Raw genomic sequence first — 22,509 nt, 5'->3', positions numbered from 1 at the left:
CTGCCACCAAAGCATTATTTTAATCTGCACAATCAATTGGATCTTCAGTTGGCCAATCAGAAGTCAACTTGGGCACGATTCTCATCTGGTCCCACCAACTTTCTGGAAACGCTTAGCAGGCCTTAAGTAAGGTTTTGGCGTCACACCAGGGACCGATGAGCTAAAAAAATTACAATTTACAGCCAAACATCAAGTCAATACGTATGGTTGTATTTAGGGGAAGGGGGACTTTACAAAGAATTCATAGGAGAATATCCCATTTACTGAAAATGAATGTGTGGTGAAAGTTTGTTCTCTGTCCAGGGGGGAGAACCCAGCCTCAAGAGCCCAGTCCTGATCAGTGCAGTGGGACCAGGGGGACTTGACCTCCATGCAGACACCATCTGCCTTTTCAAGTGCAGTTAGGGGGGATGGGGGGACGACAAGATTGTTCTGGCCGCACTGCACCATGGGGTCTCATCACATTTTTAAATCGCTAAATTCAGAGGGCAGATTCCACCACTATCCTGGGCCATGTGGACCAATGGTGTCAGACGGGGGGGGGGGGCGAGGAATATGCTGTGGTTGGTCCATTATGCATGAACTAGGCTCAATTCTTCTCCTTCCTGGAGGTGCTGGCAAGCTGGCCTTTCTTACACGCGAACAGCAAAAGGGCTTCATTCAGTAATGAGCAGTCCTGGGCACTGGGTTCAGATCAGACCTCCAGGAAGGTGAAACTTTGCAAGTCACCGTGCAGGAATGGTGAAGGCTGTAAGCTGCTCTAGTAGCAGCCCTGTTGGCTGCTGCCCAGCAAGGTTTCGCTCTCATGTTAAGTGGGCTTCTTCACGCAGGTACCTGGAAGTGTGCTCTGCAGATGGACGGATCCCCTTGTTTCTTCGGGCGAAAGATGAAGTGTCTGCCCAGACGTGGTTCAATGCCATCCACAGCAACATCAGTGCCCTGTTGCCCAGAGTCAAGGAAGAGCTGAGAGTCTTGCAGTCCGGAGTCGGCATGGCTGGAGGTAGAGACATCAAGCATGTTGGCTGGCTCACAGAGCAGGTACTCCTGGCCTCTTCCTCGGTGTGTTGTGAATTGCTCGGATCCCAGGGAGGAGAAGCTATCGCCTCCCAAGCACAGCTGTGGGAAAGAACTCAGTCCCTACACTGTATTTGCCAACAAGTTTATGATCACATTGTGCCACAGAGTATGCATTGGCTTAATTTGCATGTTATCTGGAGCAGCAAATCTCCCAGTTGCCCTTGTTCTCAGGCAGGGTCAGCTTTAGAACAATTGGTTTGTTGTTCCTCTTAAGGCACAGGTGATTTAGCTAGAAGTGTTTCTGGAGACTTTTAATTTTTGTGTTCGTAATTAGCAAGGCTGGTGCGAAGATCTGCTGAATTCAGTGTGTTGTTCAAGAAGTGGTGTGATCAGGGCGGCCTCGGGCTTGTTTATCTCCCAGGAGCTCAGCGTGGTAGACATAATTCATCCCTCCTCCATTTGGTCCTCACACCAGCTCAGTGGCAAAGCCAGCAAACTTCATGGCTGAGTAGAGATCTGAACCTGTATCTGCCAGGTCCTAGTCTAGCACACGAGCCATAACTTCACATTAGCTGTCAGTGCGGAGACAAAATAGGAGTAGGGAAATAGCATCTCGTGTGCCACGAGGCTGGGCAGCTCTCCCTTGCTGCTCACAGTGGCACTTTCTGCTCCTCCCTCCCTTTCTTCCAGAAAATGAATGCCACTCACTTTTGCCAGTGATGTATAAAAGATGGACAGGTTTTATGAAGCCTATTATTACATAATTTCCTTCCTTTGACAACTGTGTAATTAGTTCATTTCAACAATTCGCATAATTTCTTTTTAAAAGTTGGTTTATCGGAGGGATGTGGAACTTTCTCATGCTAAACATAACATGTTCTCACCGCTGCAATTGTGAATGTGAAGCACTGATGGGGGGAAAACGAACCGTCTTTCATATGGCATCTCCAAGAAATTGGGTCTTAGGTATTGATTATATATCATGAAGAGCTGATAAAGGTAAAGGTATCCCCTGTGCAAGCACCGGGTCATGTCTGACCCTTGGGGTGACGCCCTCTAGCGTTTTCATGGCAGACTCAATACGGGGTGGTTTGCCAGTGCCTTCCCCAGTCATTACCGTTTACCCCCCAGCAAGCTGGGTACTCATTTTACTGACCTCAGAATGATGGAAGGCTGAGTCAAACTTGAGCCGGCTGCTGGGATGAACTCCCAGCCTCATGGACAGAGCTTCAGACAGCATGTCAGCTGCCTTACCACTCTGCACCACAAGAGAACTGATAGAATTGGCCAAATATGGCATCTAGTATTGATGTTTTGTTTTTTAAAAAATCTGATAAGTATAAAGTTACAATAAACAACGTTTTTAAAAGAAAAAATCTGGAAAAGGAAGACAAGGGAACAGAACCTTCCACTATTTCAGTATTCTTTGTTTCCATAGTATATTCTTGCTTAGTAGCATGTCTTTAGCTTTTCTGATTTCCAAAAGGGCTCTCTCCCTCTTTTGTATCTGAAGATAGTCTTCTCTGAAGATGAATCTTCCTCAAAAAACCTCAGGGTGTCCACCAACAGAAACTTGACATCTGTCTCATTTGCCACAATTATATGCAAAGATCATTCGTGGCCTTCTATCACCATTTACTTCTGCTGTGTCTCCCAGTGCTGAACAAAACACCCACTCTCTGGTCCAGACCGTTTGGCCCCATTTACAGACATTAGTCAAAGCACTGCATACACAGAGACCTGCTTCGGATCAAGAATGTCCCTCAAATGCAATTATTGCTTCTGTCACTCTTCAGAGGATGAAGGGCTATAACAGTTTCCTGTCTCATTTTATCAAATTGAATAAGTTGCTGCAGGGATGCAAAAGCAAATTTTAAAAAGGACTTTTAAGACACTTTGAACAGCTGTTGTAGCATCATGTTTTGTGGGGACAGGCAATACTGCATAAGGTGTCGATGAAGTGGGACAGGAAGATGTCATGGGGAAGTAGAGTCCATCGTGGCAATGTGAGAATCTGGCCTAACTGTAGGCCGTCAGTTTTTGTGTGTCTGCAGATGTCCATTTCCTTTGGAGTGTGATTCATCAGAAGAATATAAATGACTACTCTGTTGGTTAGCAGAGGCTCCATTCTCTGCCATTTTGATGCATGGTAGAGCTGTGCTCTGGCTTCCATCTGCCCATAAAGGAAAACCTAACAGAGTACAGAACAAGGCCTTCTATGTACTGGCACCACAATTCAGGAATTCCCCCCGACCCTGACCATGTACTCAATTACACAGAGAGAAAAACCTTTGATGCAAGTAGGCATTTTCAGTTTCAGTTTAATTCTATTTTACCAACTTTAATGCAATTTTCTGGTGGTTTCATTCATTCATTCATTCATTCATTCATTCAGATTTTTTTATACTTTCCTTTCCATACAGCCCATGGTGGTTTACATGGAACGTTTTGGGAAACAAAGCGCATCATATATCAAATAACAGTCATAATATAACATCAGTAACTGTTCTAACAATAAATATAATCTTAGCAGGTTACTATAATTAATTCATTGAACAATTTCAATGGAACAACCCCCAGGGAGGCCAGAATCCTTCAGATTGTGGAGGGTATGGCTTAAGGGGGACCACCAGATGTTTCTTAGGTCAGATGTTTTGAGGTCGGATTAACCTCAGTCAATTTTATTTCAAAATCTTTTGTTGATGGCACACTGTGTTATGCAATCATGCTTACTATCTAGTGTGGAAGCTGCTTTGGTGTCTCTCTTGGGAGGCAGGGCAGTTTATAAAATCTTTGAGATGACAAACCTACCCATCCCAATGCCAATCACTCCATCCTGAATCACTCCCAAGCAAGTGGGGACATAACAAGAAGCTTCCTATCAGACGTGTTCCCTGCCAAGTTCAGCAGCTGCTTATCACGGCCTTAGGGCCAGAGGTGTCAATCTGGACATTGCCGTCTGTTCTGACCTGCTGTGACTGTTAACCCTTTGGTTTTGCAGCTCCCTGGGGATGGGACAAAGAACATCCTTGCCGTCCTGACAGAGAAGGAGCTTCTCTTCTACAGCAGCTTCCCACAAAATAGGGATGCTTTGAGTAAGCCCATGCACAGCTTCCCTCTCATAGCTACCAGGTAACGCAAACTATCCTTTGGAACGTGCATTTTTCTGTATTTCTGCCATGAGTCTCTTTTGGCTGGGTGTGGAAAAGCCGTGCAACTCTGAGGATCTGGTGGTCTGAGTAATAACATCACAGCAAGTCCCCCGTAGCCGTTAACTCTAGTCCTTTTCCCCAGCGCAGATCAGAGTGTGCTAATGCAGCTTATATAGCCTTGGCCCCACAAGGGTGCTTCCATGGGCAGAAGGATTTCTGCCCAGAGAGCATGGCTTTCTCCTTTCTCCTGCCCTGCTATACCCCCAAATGCACTTCAAAGAAACATACTTTTGCAAGACAGCTATCATTCCAGATTGGGGATCCACATATTTTATGGTATGCATAACCATGGGCATGCGCTTTCCATGTAGCTGGACTTAAAAACACTGGATGATTTGAATCCATTTCCAGAGTAAAGTGAAGAAAGACATGGTTTTTATGCCCCACTTTTCTTTACCCAAAGGAGTCTCAAAGTACCCAAAGGAGTCTTACAATCGCCCTTCCTTCCTCTCCCCATAACAGGCACTCTGTGAGGTAGGTGAGTGACAGAGCTCTGACAGAACCACTCTGTGAGAACATTTCTAACAGGACTGTGAGTAGCTCAAGATCACCCAGCTGGCTGCAGGTGGAGGAGCAGGACGACACTGCTTTTAAACAGTTCACCAAGCAGGCTCTCAGGGAAGGAATTGTCTCCTTGGCCTGTTTGGGCAGTGACTCTTGGAGGCTTCTCCTGTAGAGTGTGGGTTCTCTGCCTTCTTCCAAGGAGTTTTCTTTCCAGGCAGTTTCTTTGCCCTTGCCTGGGGCACTCTGTGAGATACTGGCCTATGAAGGATCCTACCTGGGGAGAGGCAACTGGACTTGAAAACCTGGGTCCAGCCAGCCAGAGGCATCTGTAAGGGGGAATCAGTTTTATATCTAGCGAAGTTAACAGGCAGTGGCAGCTAGTTCTCCTTAAAGAAGAGCAGAAGGAACTGGGAGGTGGGTTGGCTCTGAAGCTTTTTATAAAACTCTGCTGCCCTCTTCTGACCAAAGGTCTGAAAATAGGCTCCAGATGCTTAGGTACAGGCAGCAGAAGTGAGGCATCACTCCTGCCATGCTGGTCTGTTACTGATCTGTTACTAAGGGCTGCAGCTTTGCCGCGGGGTTAGAGAGCTCCCTGTGCCATAGGAATAATTCCTGCTAGCAATGGGTATGATCAACATTTCAAATCAATCAACATTTCTAAATATGGACTGCAGTCTCTAGTGTTGCTGAATTAAAAAAAAAGAATTGGTTAGAGTCACTTGTAGCATTATAGTAGCACACACACACACACATCCAATTATTATCAGCATCATATCAAGATTCTAGCAAAATTTTCAGTAAGCTTACAGAAGGGGGCAATTAGCTCACCCCTTTTGTCTCACTTCATACCTCCACCTGTCCAGGTGAAAGCCCGAAGAGCGTCTCTGTGCCTAGAAAGGCCTGCTCAACAGAGAGTGCTCCCTTTTTCCAGATTTCCAGTGTTCTAGAGCAGGGGTAGTCAACCTGTGGTCCTCCAGATGTCCATGGACTACAATTCCCATGAGCCCCTGCCAGTAAATGCTGGCAGGGGCTCATGGGAATTGTAGTCCATTGACATCTGGAGGACCACAGATTGATTACCCCTATTCTAGAGAGCGAGTTGGCCAACTGGCTGGCCAAAAAGGGTTTGGTCAGTTATGGGTTCCCAAAGCATCATCATTATTAGAACAACCTGAAATGTATTTTAATCATTACCTGGTATGGTTTGGTTGCCTGTTACAAAACAAGATTTGTCCACTGTTGAAGGCAATGAAATTCACCTGCTTTTTAAAAAGAATCTTATAACTGTTATACAAACTTTGCATAAATGTGAATCTTGTATTGAACAATCTGTCTCATAAGAACATAAGAAGGGCCCTGCTGGATCAGGCCAGTGGTCCATCTAGTCCAGCACCTCATCTCACACAGTGGCCAGCCAGTTATTCTGTATGGCCAACAACAGAGCAGAGAGGCCGAGGCCTTCCCCTGATGTTGCCTCCTGGCTCTGGGATTCAGAGGCTTCATGCCTCCCAATGTGGAAGTCGTCTGTCATTATGGCTTTTTTTCTTGGAGCACCAGGGGCAGCCTAAAATCAGTTCACTGGGAAGCAAGTACAACCATTAAAACGCAAAAGTGAGATTGGGAAGCCAGTTGTATTAAGTAGGCCAAAAGGGGTGCAGTGATACCAGGTGGCCAGTAGGGGGAGCGTTGCTGTGCTGCTGCATTTCCCCTTGACGGCTGCATTGACAGTGGCCAAGCACCCCTTCATTCCTGCTTTTGCTGGCCATAGACATGAAAGTGAAATAAGAATGGGAAGCTGCCATCTACACAGTGGAATTCCTGGCTTCACCAAACACTTGACAACATTTGACCAAGGTCACACAATAAACAGTCAAGGGGACAGTGTTGACTGATGTGACCATCTGAAAGCCAATCCAGGCACGCCTTGTAAGTTCCCACAGAGATAAAAAACGGGCGCAGGAAATGTGATTCCAGCTCTCTTCCCCCACACGCATATTAGGACTCTTCACAGGACTGTTGATGTAAAAGTATCTGAAATTTCCGTGCCCTTGTCCATTTTTTTCTTTTTGGCTGTTTGGTTGCATCTTGTTCCTTGGTTCAAGGGCATCAGAGCATTCCAGAAGAAAGAAGATGTCGACGGTTGTTAAGAGTGGAGATGCACAAAAGTTATCCTGCCATGTCCAGAATGGAGCTGCAGTTAAGGACAGTACCACAGTGACCTCTGGTGGCTGTTATTGCACATAACAGGTCCATTGACAATAACAGAAATCAAAATAACAAAGTTTGTTCTCTTGCTTCAGACCAACATGGCTGCTACCCACCTGAAGAAACCAAAATAAAATGGAGAGTTCGGCTATGAGCCTATTTCAAACACTGCACAGTAAAAAATGTAGATTGTGTGCACTATTCTCTGGCTAATGTTGCCCTTATACTTGCCCTTATACTTTACTCTTAACAAAAAGTTCTTAGGTGTACTTCTAAATAAGTGAGATTTGCAAAGGAGACGCTTAAGCTAGCATAAATTCTCGGGTTGGGGAAACATTGGATGCTGATGTGCAGCTGAAGCCGGAGGGATTACAGGAGTCACTGTGGCACCATAGAATCATGGAGTTGGAGGGGGCCGTACAGGCCATCTAGTCCAATCCCCTGCTCAGTGCAGGATCAGCCATGTTTCAGCTTCTCTGAGGGCCTGTGGCCACTCAAACCACAGACTGTCCAATAAGAGAGACAACTCCCGACAGTGTTGGGCCCTACCTGAAAGCCACCGATTTCAGAGAGAGAGAACTGTGTAGTGTGCGTGTGTGAGAGAGAGAGAGGTTACTTAGCATCCATGCAGCACTTTGAGTGTTCAAACACATGCTTTATGTGCAGTCCCTACAATAGGCCTGTAATTATTATTTCCACCTGGCAGCTAGTGGCTTCCCCAAGGCCATGCAGCATGTTTGTTGAAAAGGCAGATTTGAATAGAATAGAATCATAGAATCAGAAGGGATCTTCAGGGTCATCTAGTCCAACCCCCTGCACAATGCAGCAGGTTGGACTAGATTAACTCTTAACATGCCAAAGCACCCCCATCCATTTAGCCACTGAGATATGCCATATGTATTTCTGAGTCTTCATACACCACCCTTACATCCAGAAATGGATCTCCAGGTGGTTATTGGTTGGTGGACTTCATGCTGAAAGTACTTTTCCTTCCCATCCTCTACAGGCTGGTGCACTCTGGCCCATCCAAAGGCTCTCATCTCTACGACACTGAGCTCTCGTTTGCATTACGGACCGGAACCAAAAAAGGTGTGGAGACGCACCTGTTCAGTGTGGAGACACACCGGGACTTGGCCACGTGGACAAGGATACTAGTGGACGGATGCCACAATGCAGCTGAGTGTATCCAGGAAGTCTCCACAGGTCAGGAAGCAGGGGGCAGCTGGCATTTGAGGCCTGGTGGTTGACATAAACATTGGGGGCTTTCCCATCCCCCAGTTTTACAGTGACCTAGAACTGCATTGACCTAGAGCCTTTGGAGGGTTCTGCATGCTCGCCCAGTAGCTCCAAGCATGACTCGGAAACTAATTTTCAGGGCGGGTATCGGTTCCAGATTTGCTGCTAGCACCAAGTTCCCTAGGAATACATTATAAACCAAGATTTGACCCCATCTGTTGGCCAGAGTAGGGATTAGAGATCTCTGCCTGAATTACCAGGTGGCATTAATCTTGGCTTCCCAAAATCTACTCCTGCTATTCTTCTCCGTTGTCTGTAGCTTAGCCATAGTTACAGACATGTTTACATGCACAGGGGACCATAGATGTACTGTCTGGTAAAAAAAAACAGAGGTGGTTTCTAACTTCCAACTTGTGTAAAATAAAAATAAGGCCTGCCATTGTGTGCTCTGCAACACATGCAAGACCGTTCCTTGAGTTAGTATCAATTCCGCCTCCATTTCCCAAGCCAGGAGGCAGCCTGGGTATTCGGTCAGTGCTGATCTTTGGGCCGTGAGCCAATACCAGCAAGCCTTCACACACAGAAAGAGTTGGTTTAGAAACAAAACCTTTTGTTCAAAGGGAAATTGACAAAGGACAAAGGGGGACCCGGAAAGGCTGCAGTTTATTTGTATCTAAGGGTGTTCTCAGGCCCCTCCCGAAATGCTTTCCTGTGAATGTCAGGAGAAGCTCAGCACAAGAGCAGTGTCCTGACAAGCCCTTTGAGAAGATAAGGAGAAGCATCTCTTAAGTCTGTTACTGAAAGAAGAAATACCCTTTGAGGTTGACTCGGAGAAGGGCTAATTCATAGTGAAGAAAAGTAATTATTTGAATCTCTGGCACCAGCTGAAGGCAGCTTGAGCCAGGAGGCCATTTGATAATTTCTGGAGAATCTTAGGACTGTGCTAGCCTTGCAGTGCAGTCCTGAGCAGAACTGCAGATTGTCCATATTCAGCGTGTCCAGAGTCACCCAGTGGCTGTAGTTCAGCAAAATGCAACAGCAATGGAACATCTGGGGTCCTCTAGAACAGGGGTAGTTAACCTGTGGTCCTCCAGATGTTCATAGACTATAATTCCCATGGGCCCCTGCCAGCAAACGCTGGCAGGGGCTCATGGGAATTGTAGACCATGAACATCTGGAGGACCACAGGTTGACTACCCCTGCTCTAGAAAACAGCTCATGCAAGATAATGTGAGGCCCTTAGGTCTTCTTGAGTATACAGTAGCAGATATGCAGGAGTTTATTGGTTTTGGTTTCTTGGAGGTGTCAAGGCCGAAAACCAGCTCCCTGCTGTTTGTCATCCCCTTCCAACACCACCAGTCTGCAGCAGAACAGTAGCCTTGTCTCTGGAAGGGAGGTTTTGGGCCATACAATAACCCTCTTCTCCTGACGTTCTGTCTTTCTCCCAGCATGCACGTGGAACGGGAGAGACTGCACACTGTCCATCCACATCGACAAGGGCTTCACCATCTCCACCCTGGAGCCAGGCCTCACCAAAGTCGTCCTTCTGCAGCAGCCTTTCGAAAGGCTGCAGATGTCCTCCGATGACGGGGCCAAGATGCTTTACTTGGACTTCGGCGGCCCAGATGGAGAGATTGTGGGTTCTCCTTTGACTTCCCCCTCCCTGTGGCTCTGGTTTTCTGTGCTTTTCCCCCAGGTTCCTAGAGTAGTGATAGCCACGTTCTCAGTAGAAAACAGTGTCCTGCACACTTCTTAGGGTTTGCGTTGGAGGACTAAAGAAGGGAGTTCACGGGATGAAAGAGGCAGGATACCAGATGGGCTTAGCTAGGATGTCCCTGTGACATGAGCCTTAAGAAGTGAAGAGGCTGGGCTGTTCTCCGTGACAAGGTCAGACCTGTCCTCTGGGAGGAGAAAAGCTCTGAATTGTGGGTGGAGGCCAAGTGCAAAAGTGGCTGATGACCTCTGGGGGAAATCTTAGTTTCCGATGAGGCACTGATCCGAAATACCCTCAAGGGACACAGTTTGCAAATATCAGCAGAGAGAAAAGAGCGTTGTTGAAAGAAGAAGAAGAGCTGGTTTTATTTATTCATGGAATGAGAAGGGCACTCTTACAAATTGAATTATAAACACAGACCCTGCTTTTCATGACTTGAAGGAGCTTCAAATATTCTTCTGTGACTGCGTACAGGAATTAGATCCCTGACCATCTTGACAGGGCCTTATCCCTGGTCCTTTGTCCCCATTCAGATTTCCAACTTTTTGCCTTCCTCTCTGCCCCCCAAAGAGGAACAACAAAATTGTGAAAGCAAGAAAAATTAGAGGGTTAAAACAAAACATTGAAGAGGGCAAAGTCATTCTAGACTCACTCATGGTTTATGCCCTTGGTTTATCTGCTTGGTTCAAATCACTCTACAGCATATTATTTCTATATTTACTCAGGGCTGCATCCCTCATAGCTGTTTGTGAAGTTGTTCTCTAGGATCCTTGACTTCTCACATACTGGAGAACAACTTGCACCAGTCTGTTGTCTGCCACTCAAGTCAAGCCAAACGTTATTGCACTAGGCCGTAGGCCATCGCGAGATCAGGCACACAATAAAATTGTTCAAAGCAAACACGTATCTATCACAGTTATCAACTAAACAGAATAAAAATTTACATTTAACCCATACATTCTGCTCATCAGTTTTTTAGAAAGCCCACAGTATTTGCCCCAAGGCCAGCTCGAATCTTTCCTGAGACCAATGCAAAGGCCACATTCCTCCCTTTGGGTCACAAATGGGTCCGCATCAGAAAGCAAGTACCTTTAATTTATCATGAGTTGAAGAAAATAGCCCTGGAATAATTAGATTTGGAAATTTCCTCCTTGGGTCTGTGTAAAGTGCACATATCAGTAGATAGTGTGGCAGAGCTTCAACTACTGGGTTCCCACAGATAAAGAGACGCCGTGAAGGAGGAATTTGAGCAGATCTCCCAGCCAGGACAGAAGAGGGCATTGACTGAAATCTCAAGGCCGAAAATGCTGCCCTAAGCTTGCTCACATTTATATTAACCGGATACAGGGCTCTTCTGTGATCTTTTTTAAAGGTCTTAAACCACAGAGCCTACCTGGACTGCACAATTAAAGATCTATCCATTTTTGAATCCTGGAGTAAAACCCACACTCTTAGGTCTTTATTATTGCCTAGTTCCGCTAATAAATTATCTGGGACAGTGTATCGTGAAATAATGCCATCTATGAAGGCAGAAAGAGCCTCTTGTGGTGCAGAGTGGTAAGGCAGCAGACATGTAGTCTGAAAGCTCTGCCCATGAGGCTGGGAGTTTGATCCCAGCAGCCGGCTCGAGGTCAACTCAGCCTTCCATCCTTCCGAGGTCAGTAAGATGAGTACCCAGCTTGCTGGGTGGTAAACGGTAATGACTGGGGAAGGCACTGGCAAACCACCCCGTATTGAGTCTGCCATGAAAACGCTAGAGGGCGTCACCCCAAGGGTCAGACATGACCCGGTGCTTGCACAGGGGATACATTTACCTTTTTATTAAAGCAGAAAGTGGCCCTTTAGCTTCTTTGGCAGAGTTAGAGTCTGTAGCAGACAGTATATTTTTCTTCCACCATTTTAGCAGGGCTAGATTAGTGCGGGCACTAAAAGAGGGAAGTCCTGCCCTCATCAAGGCAGCCCGGGCCCCTTTGGAAAGAGCTAAGACACATTTTGTAAAGGTGTTCTGTATGGATTCTAAGCTGCTGAGTGCTGAGTCGGATACGACTTTGCACCTAAAAAATGGAGCTGCAGGCAGGTTGAAGTGCTCTTGACTCATCAGTGTTTTCTTTCCTTGCAGCAACTAGATCTTCATTCCTGCCCCAAAACCATTGTCTTCATTATCCACTCCTTCCTCTCTGCCAAAGTGACTCGGCTTGGGTTGCTGGCCTAGGGACAAGCGGGGAGGCCTAAAGAGAGAGCCAAGACTTCACGAGATCTATGCACTATGACCATGAATGCAATGGCCAAAGCAGTTTTTTAGAATGCCACTACAGACTGGAGCAAGGAGAGCTGGGGTAACGCGTTGATAGCCAAAGGACTTCTGGGAGAGCTGATGGAAACCCACGGATGGTGAAACATCGGTGTATGCCAAACCCAGGATTGGACAGCCGAGGCAATAAGAATGCCCATCTCAAGTTTGGAAAATCTGAGACAGCGAGGGATGTCACATGATCAGTTTCGTTCTGACGTCACAATAGTGCCTTGAAGATGATATTTTATATATGGGGGGGAAATCTGTTTGTATCAATGTTTTATATTTATATCACTCTGTTTATGAATCTTGAAGAAATGCTGACCTGGTGGTTTTCGTTCCATATTTTAACACCGGTTTAGTTGCAGAAATGTGGTAGATTAAGACAGATTTCTTCATTCTCTACAAAGCATAAAGTCTGGAAATACTGTGAGCCATTTCTCTGACACGTGACAGACATAAGCTAGAAAGTAGCTGTCGACTGACCAGTTGGTCCAAACTATGTAGATAGTCACCAAAGCCATAATTTTAAAATTGATCAGGATCTAACTCTTGGCCCTTTGGTTTTATTTCTCAAACATATATATGCTTTAACAGGAGGTGCTCTTGGGAAGGGGAAACAATTAGTTCTGTGAGCTAAAAATTCTTGCATGAAATTATCTTTATTATTTTGTTTTCCTTTTTTTGTGAAATAAATACAGATTACTACAGCTGTCTAAAGCCATTTATTTCCAACATATCTTCACAACAAAATCTAAAGGTAGTCCAGTAAGGCTTCAGTTTGCCAAAATGCATCCCAAAAATGCTTTCTTGGCTGATTATGGAGTTAAGAAAGTGACAAAGCAGACCATGCCATACATTCAAAGTTGGAGAAAAATAGAACCAAGTAATTTTTACATCTTGGTAGACGTATACCTTGGTTAGCAAACATTTTGGGTCCTACAGGTGTTGTGCTGGATCTCCCTGGATTCCTCTCCCATTGCAGCCCTGTCATCCATATGGCTTTCTGTCTGCGAGGGTCTCTCTTCCCCTGGCAGTGTCTTTGCATGGCCACAGGATGCTGCTGGGGAAGGAAAAGTCATGGAAAGATATGCTTCTGTGAGCCAGCTTGGTGTAATGGTTAGGAGTGTGGACTTCTAATCTGGTGAGCTGGGTTTGATTCCCTGCTCCCCCACATGCAGCCAGCTGGGTGACCTTGGGCTCGCCACGGCACTGATAAAGCTGTTCTGACCAAGCAGTGATATCAGGGCTCTCTCAGCCTCACCCACCCCACAGGGTGTCTGTTGGGGGGAGAGGAATGGGAAGGTGATTTTAAGCCACTTTGAAACTCCGGGTAGAGAAAAGCGGCATATAAGAACCAAGTCTTCTTCAGAAGATCCCTAGAATACAACTCATTTCCACCAGTAGAAACAGGGGACCCATTTTTGTTGTTGTTGGAAGCTGCCTTATATGGAATTGCACCACTGGTCCCTCTGATATGCACTCCCGGTAGAGGTCTTTCTAGCCAAGTCCTATGGGAATGCCTGGGGAGGGATCTTGTTGGAGGGGTTGTGATAAGTAGTAGATCACGGGCCTACTCAGTCTCTGGCACTTGCAGTTGAAAGATCTCAGAACAGCCAGCCAGAGTAGACCTTGGGACCCATTCTTGTTGATTATATGGGCACAGTTGGAGTTTTTAAAAGGCTAGTGGGTGCCAAGTCAAAATGGCTGTCATGGCAGGCAGAACCAATAAAATGGCTGCCATAAGGAGCAATTACAAAGGACTGGGAAGCTCAAAGATGAATATTCTCCAGGATGGGGTAGCCATTTCCAAACAGAAGTACCCTGCAGACCCAAAGGTCATGCCTCCTGGAGTCTTCTGAAACTTCTACCGCTTCAGTGAGGTGGAGGGAAATCAGGACTGACTGATAGCGTTGGGGAAAAGAGATATTTTGGGAAGAAGCATGTGTATACTGGAAATACACAGGTGAGCACCATTGTACCCATGAGCACAATGCTGCAGTGGGAGGGGGAGAACTTCTGTAGTAGACAATATTTAGCATAAAGCTATTTCAGAAGTACCTGGGACATTATTCATGTAAAGTATATGTGCTTCCTGGGGCTGTTTTAAGTTAGCAAGCTTCACATGATACACATCAGAATGTAAACAGAGTCTTAACAAATCATTTCTCTGTGTGTAGCTAAATAAACAATGGTTATATTTTATATCACAGCTCCTGCAGTTACAACAGTAACTGACAGGACAACAGAAATTACTGCGCCAGGCGTGTCTGTGTGTTTGTGTGTGTTTTAAAAATTGCATTGTGGAAATGACATACGTGCCAACCTCTTCAGCCATCTGGAAAGAGCACATCTCAGCATCAGTGTGAGGAGTTAAGAGCAGACGCACCTTTGAAATCACAGTTATTGCCTTAAGCTGCTTCTTAACTGGCACCAAGTGCTCCAGCTGGTTCCATTTCTGACCCCAGACTTCTCTTGCAAGGGGGTGCCAGACTCCTCCCAGAGGTTTACAGTCATGCGCTGAGAATTCTTTTTCAGGATAGCGAAGCTTTCGCGGATACTCTGTGTGGTCGGCTGTAAGTTAGTTGGTTCGACATCTTAATTTTGACCTGCCCTCTATCACAGGAGCCATTCCAGAAGGTGCACGCTCCTTTTCTCATCTGAAACATTATTTATCAAAATGGATATATCCTGCCTTTCCTACTGGCTCAAGGCAGCATACAAATCAAAAAATTTGAAACCGGCAATTTAAGACATGCAAAACTGCAAATGATTCCAACAAAAGATGCCTGAGGTCTGTACCCCATTAAAACCCCTAGCAAATAAAACAGACTTGCAGTGAGCTCTCAGAATTCTTAAAGACAGCCTCCAACCTACTAAGTCGGAACTACAACAGAGAAGACATAGGCTCTGACTGGGAGAGCCACCAGTAGGTGACAGTCTGACCATAATGGGCACCCAGGAACTTATGAGAAAAGATGTGGGCCTAGGAATAAGGCCTATTCTGCACATGTATTTTACTTCACTTTCACTATGCATGTCCATTGGGCTTTCTTTGTTGTTCTGCATTGATTTTCCTTCAGCACTCAGTTTTCTTTCTGTTTACTGTTTCTTCATGCTCTCTGAGAGTGCTTTTCTGCCAGTTTCCCCCTTGTTTCGCTTCCAAGCTGAAGGTGATTCAAAAGCATACAGATTCAATTTGATTCCTACCTCCTACTCTTCTACCCACTCTGCACTTTCTACTATCTTCTGCCTTTCATCAATGTACAAGCTCCATTTCCCCATTTTTTAATTTTAATTTTTTTTAAAGCAGCATGAGTCCAGCAATATGAGACTATCGCTATTCTTGAATCGCTTGAATAAAAAGAAAATTAAAACCACAAGGGGAGGTTCAAAAGGATCTATATGAGGTTTTGTGCCCTGATGTTATTGACTTGAAGGGAGTTGAGGGCAGAGGCAAACAGCAGTGTCCCCAGAGCAAAAAAAAAAAGTTTTAAAAAAGGATTTCAGTGCTGCAAGCAAACAAAATAAAGGGGGCAACCATCACCACAGAATGAAATTGACATGAGATGTCAAGAGAGAGTGATAACATTGGAATGGGAAGCCTAAAGCTTTGAAAACATTTTCCCTTTTAATGCTTTAGTGAACAAAGGGGGGGGGGCATTTTGGCAGTCTCCAAAAGCCTAACATTAAAATGGCAGCAGACGTACATGGACCTCCTGTGAACTGCTGAATCACTTGGGATTGATCCAGTTGGAGGAAGAGTGTAATCTGTACAGGACAGGCTTTAAGAAACTGCCACAATTGTGGCCAGTGTGTAGGAACAAACTAGAAAATCATAAAGAGAAAACCATACAAATCTGCAAGGATGAGCAGGAAATTAGCGTTCCTATGTAGCTGTCCTGCAGTATCAGTGAAAATCCTCCCCCCTCAAAAAAACACCATGAACCACAAGGATTTAAATAGAAACTTGCTTAATGCTACTACACAGCCGCAATCAGGCAATGGAGTAATATTTTTTAAAACTTTGGATGCCACCTCACACATATCACAACAGTTTAGAAAATTCCTTTTAAAAAATTGCAGCTGCAGAATAAATACATCAGAGGGGGAAAAATGGTGTGTAAAATGGGCACAAAATCTGAAGTCAAGATTAAGGGTTTACTGCTCTGAAAATCTGCAATAAGAGGTGTATGTATCATGAGCCTAAGACTTCAGCAAAAGATCCCACTGACCATGAAAGGGGAAACTACTTTCCCTGCTCATACCCGGGTGTGGTACCTTCTCAGTGGAATTAATTCTAAAACAGTTGTTGAGAGGGAACTGTAGCACTACCCGTACAGAGTGGTCTTCTATCTAGCAGATGAAAATAATAAAGCAAGCCAAATAAGACAGTGGAAGGTCTTTTTCTCCACACACAGCGAGTGTTAATGATAAAATATTCAACAAAAGCTCACCCAGTTGCTTCTCTACATTTAAAACATTTCAACTTTTCATTTGATCCCTAAAGTCAAATTATATGTAAGAACTGAGGAGCCCAAGTTAAATTACAGACGAAGGGCTCCCATATATCAGCAACTATACAGGGATATATTCCAGGCAACACTCCACCCATGACCTCATCTATGAGGCCCAAAATGAACATCATTTGTATAGCTGAAACTAGTTCCTATTCTCAGTGGCCATTGTGAAAGCCTTAATTCTGGCCTGGGCCGCTTTGGGCAGCAGGACTCCCCTCCACTTGGCAACTGCAACCACAAAAACAATGCATGCCTGATTGAAAAGGGCCTATGGCCGATCAATAAATGGAATACTGAATACACCAAAACAGCGGGCCAAGCAGGTCACCTGATCGCATCCAGGAGCCACAACCCAATGCAGAATTAGGCACATCTGGCTCCTGGATTTCGACCAGCGTAAGTGCACGGAACTCCAGAGTGGTGGCCTATGCCAATAAAGAAGCGAATGAAGAAACATGATGCCCTGTCAGTTGTGCCACATCAATAAGTACCCTGTACTCACAACACATCTTCCCAGTCAGCCTCTGTTCCTTGGGGACAGATGGTCATGGCTCATTATCAAGACAAAGGCTTTCCTTATCAAGGGAGGGAGATGTTCCTCTCACCTATGCAAACTATTTGCTCGGATGCAATCTCATTCTTATCCTAAGTGCCAGGTATTCTTCTAAATATATAAAGGATGGCACTCCTGAGCAACAGTAATAAATTGATTCTGTAGCAATATATTCCTCTTCCCCCTTGGCTGACGCAATTGCTGGTTAGCGGTTGCCATGGTAATGCCATTTCTGGGCTCTGAAAAACTATTACCACGGTGTGGATTTTGCAAGCCTCCCTCAAAACAATATATTAGTAACAACAGCAACAATCATAACCAATAGCCGCGGCTGTTGCTTGCCTTCTGCAGCGGGACGTGTAGGCACGCTGGAAGCGACAGGAGCGGCGTGTCATTCAGAACATTCAGTACTGTGCAGTGCTCTCATGCGCACATATGGAAATGCATTTTCTTTGCAAACATATAGCCTCATATTACTCCACTAAGGTCAGTGCTTACCTGGAAGAGTTTTCGGTAATATTTAGACCTCTCTGTTACCCGGCAGAAGGAGAAGAAGCAACTGTAACATAATCCTGTTTATTTTCCCATCAGGATTTGGACTGGAAAGCTTAAAATCCACTGTGCGGTATTGTGTAGGATTAGCTCAAAAGCCCGTACTGAGGCTGGCCCAAAGGAAATCTCAATGGGCTATGAGATGGGATGATTGGGAAGCAGTCGTCTGGATAGATTTTGCCGCTGTAAAGTACCCTCCATTTTGGGAGCCAGAATCTGATTCATTGGAAGTATATGCTGAATTTCCTTTCTCTCAGCCTCTCTGCACACACCACATTAGTCCTGTGGCTACCTCCATACAAGTTAGTTGGATTGAATTTGGTAAGTGTGGATAATAATTGTTTGAATGCTTTGTCAAACCTTTCCCATGGTCAGGCTCTCCTAGGAAGTAGTTGTGAACTTTGTCAACACTTCTTGTCCCTCCTGAGATTCTCAGATTACATTTTGTCACCTAGATTAATTGTGGTCACTTGCCTCTGGTGTGTGAACTTTTAAACTAATTGTTGGAGCCCAATTGTCCCAGGACCCGGGAAGGTTGGAGGTATGATCTTGTGATCAAGGTAGACAAGTGGTTCTCCTCTAGTCAGGAGAGTCTTCCCCAACTCTTCTCCTGACTTTAGCCCCATCCTAGAGTGCTTCACCCATGCAGATCCCAGAATGCCCAGCCTAGCCTTTTTGGTGGTCAAAAGAGACCACCTCTTCCATTCTGGTTAGATCCAACCCTGTGCCTGAACCCTACCTGATGAACTCATTGAGATACATTAATGTCCCATGGCTCACCATTCAAAAGTCTGGGGCAGCTTTCAACACAGTAAAATAACATTAAAACAAAATAAAAATTTAAAATACAAGAAATACAATCAAATCAACGGTTTTCACCACCTAGGACCACAATGTCTATACAAGCAATCAAAAAGCTTCTGGTAGGTTTTCCATCCTCTTTGAGAAACCATAAACCCAAGAGAATCTCTGAGCCTCACCAGGGAAGTCATACCTCAGACCTGGATCAAACTGCAAGGCCAGTGCATAATTCCAGACTTGAAAGCCAAGGAGCATAGGGAACATGTCCTTTGGAAATAGCCTGAGCAAAGCAGGTTTGGAATTTTGGGAGTTTAAGCCAGAACAAAATAGTACTACAAACAAAGAGGCAGAGAGCAATTCGAGTTTGTGCAGTGCCATAATTGTGGAAAGTGGTCACAATACATAAAGGAAATAGAAATAAACAGCTTGTTACAAGTTAACAATATTAGAAGTTGTTAATAGGATGGCATGATTATTATATCAAAGCCCATTTAAAAAATGGGCTTTAAAAGGGGCGGCAGCAGGAGGGCGCAAGAGGGTGGCCGTGGCTTCCTTTGGCCCGTAAAGTGGGCTAAAGGAAGTGGAAAGCCCCCCCCCCTCACTGGTGGCAACAGGGCTTTGCGGCCCGCAGGGAGGCTGCGAACTCCTCCCCCCCCCCCGGCTCCCTCCCAGCAGGAGTGTACCTGCGGGCTGCAAAGCCCTGTTGCTGCCTCTCTCCTCATGGGCGACAATGGAGGCCGCAGCTACAAGGCTTCTAGCAGGCAAGGAGGGAGGATGGGAACTGGAGGGCGAGGGCCAATTAGGGTGGACCTGGACAGACAGAGCCCTGGACAGTCTCCTCCCAGGAGGCTGTTTCCCAAATATATAAGGGAGCAAAATAGTGTTAAGGATGAAAGGAAGACGTAGTCCTGTGAGAGGTTCTGATTCAAGGCTGTCCTCTCCTCATATTAGCTAGTCAACAGAAGATAATGGACTACAGTATTCAACCCAAGAGATAAAGGTGATGGAAATCTCCTAAAGATGTGTTGGTGAGTGACTTCTGCTGATTCCCATTTTGCTTCTGTGTTGTTCTTGAGGATCTAGGTTTTCTCTACCAGGGTTTCATGAAATACAATGAATAAATACAATATACAAGTTGATTGATGTTTTCTTGAGCAAGACAATGTCGGGGGGGGCATGCAAGGCGGGGAGTCCAGGCCCCTCCCTCATGCCTGATCTGAATTGGGGGGGCAGTTTATTTGCCAATAAAACTACTTGGGGTATTCATCTATGTATCTCCAGCACCTTTTCTTTTTCAGCTCTCTAATAATACCAATAGCCTATTAGATTATCAGGAGAAATAACATGAAACTCCTTTTTACTGAACCAGACTCCACTGTGCTCCCTTCCCGCCCCAAATCCTGCCCACTCCCTGTTCCATCCAACACCCTGGGTATTTTCCTACCTAGAGTTGGCAACCCTAAGGCTAGCATCTTTACCTACAAGGGTCATGGCTGCAAGGCTTGCACCTCCGGCCATTCACAGGTTTCAAATTACCTGCAAAAAAGCAACAACAATGATCCTGGATCCTCTGGAATTCCCTCCCACGATCATGGTCATGCATACCGATAGGTGAGCTGTTGGGGAGTGGGCAGAACCCTCATCAATGACAAAACCCCCAGTAGGGTGGCCAGCTCCAACTTGGGAAATATCTGGAGATTTAAGGGATGGACCCTTAGGAGATCAGGGGATCAACTTCCAAAGTGGCCATTTTCTCCAGGTGAACTGATCTCTATTTGCAGGGAAATCGGTTGTAATAGCGGGAGATCTCCAGCCATTACCTGGAGGCTGGCAACTCTACCCACAATCATCAATCCCACGCCTTAAGCAATTGTAAGCAGATCTGCATAACAGTTGCAAAACCCAGCCCTTCGTGGAAAGTGGAAAGTTGAGGTGTGATTCACAACTTGGAAACTGCTATTCAGGGTAGGGTTCGAAAGATTTTCATCTGTGGCTGGCATTCCCATTGCTCCGGTTTGTACATGAGCAACAGCTATCAAAATGAGGCAGATTTTTCATGCTCCTACAGGAATGGCTGCAATAAAATAAAAGCCAAGGATAAGATGACACTTGAGAGAAGGATACTGGGCAAAAGGATTACTTGAACACATCCGTATAATCGTGTAACATGGCTGGGGCAGCAATCTTTTTTCTTGACTAATAAGAGCCCTCTATTTTATCACACATAAATGTCACGTTCCCAGAAAGCTCTACAATATGGATTTGCAACAAAAAAAGTTACTAACTGTTAAATCAATACAACAAGTAATTCAGAAACAGATGGTGTATTTTTCTGTGATCAAAAGCATGTCTGCTCAAGAAAAAATATTATTACAGTAATTTAGCTTCCTGTTACTGCCCTGTTGCCATTATCCTTTAAGGCTTATTTCAATAAAAGAAGAAATCACTCCCGGTCCATAGCAGATTTCCTATTACTGTAAAGGTAAAGGTAAAGGTGTCCCCTGTGCAAGCACCGAGTCATGTCTGACCCTTGGGGTGATACCCTCCGGCGTTTTCATGGCAGACTCTATACAGGGTGGTTTTCTAGTGCCTTCCCCAGTCATTACTGTTTACCCCCAAGCAAGCTGGGTACTCATTTCACCGACCAGGGAAGGATGGAAGGCTGAGTCAACCTTGAGCCAGCTGCTGGGATCGAACTCCCAGCCTCATGGGCAGAGCTTTCAGACTGCATTTCTGCTGCCTTACCACTCTGCGCCACTATTACTGTACAGGGCACCAATTCCACCGGAGATTGTTTCAAAGGGGAGCCATGTTGGTCTGCTTGAACCTGACACTTCCATGGGACTCCTTCCAGTTCAGAGACACAGACAGAGAGTCTCCAGGAGGTCAGCTAGCATTTGCCTGATTCAGCCAGAGAGATTGGACACATTTTCTGCACATGAGTCTTTGTGCTTGATTGGGAACTATGAATGCTACGGACACAAAGGGGCATCGTGAGATTCACCCAACCTCAAAAGAATTTGATGCATCTGGTCATATGTACAAAGATACACATTCCCGTTCAGGTCAAGGGCAGTAGCAACAAGCTTTTGGTGTTTGTGCTGCGAGAGGGAGACTGCAGGATACCACCCATCCGAAATGTTTACCTACCATTGTTTTTAACCCAGAAGAAACTAATCACATCCTTAACTGTGTTGCTACCCTGAGATATTGAAATGTTCATCTCCAACCGACCTGTATCCAGTTGCACTGATCTGGCGAGAGAGATTTGTGCGCAGAAGAATAGCCATCTTGTTCAGTTGACTTCTCATTCCTCCTGAACTATCTGGATGCATCTTTTGTTATATCCAGAGAGGCACATCCATATGAATGGTTAGGTGTAGCTAGCCTCTTGCACCTACAGCTGAATTAGGCCCAATTTGTTCCAGGTTCATTAACAAAGCGCTATACAAGGTAAACATATGCAAGGCAAAGAAAGCTTACAACATCCCTTGAGCTTTTGGGGACTGGGGAGCCTGAAGAACTCCTGGCCTCTATGGGATGGGGCACCTCTGTGCAGTTCTAAGCCCAAAGAGCCATGCACAAGTACAAAGCAAGGGAGGAGTAGGCCTGCAGGCACCTGTCTGCTTAAAAAGATCCATGCAGACTTAGTGTTGCCAGCTCTCCTGCACTGATAGCTTGGTCCCATCCCAGGGGCAGCTCTCGCCAGCTGAGCATTTACCTTGTTTCATTACCCGCCCATCTGCAGGCACTGTGTGTTTGTGAGTTCATAGAAAGGACAGCGCTGATGCAGTCATACAACCTGGCTGCATCCTACAACCTGACTGCATCCTGACTGCATTCACAGTGTCTCTTTGCAGTGACAACGGCCTTGCGTGTCTCTCCTCACTGCTTCTTTGTTT

General features: G+C 45.5%; 1 protein-coding gene and 1 long non-coding RNA gene across 2 annotated transcripts in view; one reads left to right on the top strand and one right to left on the bottom strand.

The window, feature by feature from the left end:
- The window catches only part of SNTA1 (syntrophin alpha 1), an 82,614-nt gene extending 69,723 nt beyond the window's left edge, over positions 1-12,891 (top strand). Inside the window, exons 4-8 of the mRNA XM_077335272.1 lie at positions 831-1,038; positions 4,019-4,149; positions 7,945-8,141; positions 9,623-9,810; positions 12,008-12,891. Coding sequence (XP_077191387.1) covers positions 831-1,038; positions 4,019-4,149; positions 7,945-8,141; positions 9,623-9,810; positions 12,008-12,100 — 817 coding nt within the window. The 3' untranslated portion in view covers positions 12,101-12,891. The remainder of the gene's footprint in view (positions 1-830; positions 1,039-4,018; positions 4,150-7,944; positions 8,142-9,622; positions 9,811-12,007) is intronic.
- Positions 10,251-22,303, bottom strand: LOC143836239 (uncharacterized). Its single transcript, XR_013230558.1, has 3 exons — positions 21,842-22,303; positions 13,097-13,244; positions 10,251-10,445 (listed from the first exon to the last, which is right to left on the bottom strand). It is a non-coding gene; the product is annotated as an uncharacterized LOC143836239 (long non-coding RNA).
- Positions 22,304-22,509: the final 206 nt, after the last annotated feature.

The sequence above is a fragment of the Paroedura picta genome, chromosome 4 (genome assembly GCF_049243985.1).
Source record: "Paroedura picta isolate Pp20150507F chromosome 4, Ppicta_v3.0, whole genome shotgun sequence".
Lineage (NCBI taxonomy): Eukaryota > Metazoa > Chordata > Lepidosauria > Squamata > Gekkonidae > Paroedura > Paroedura picta.
This window is presented reverse-complemented; position numbering and strand designations above follow the sequence as displayed.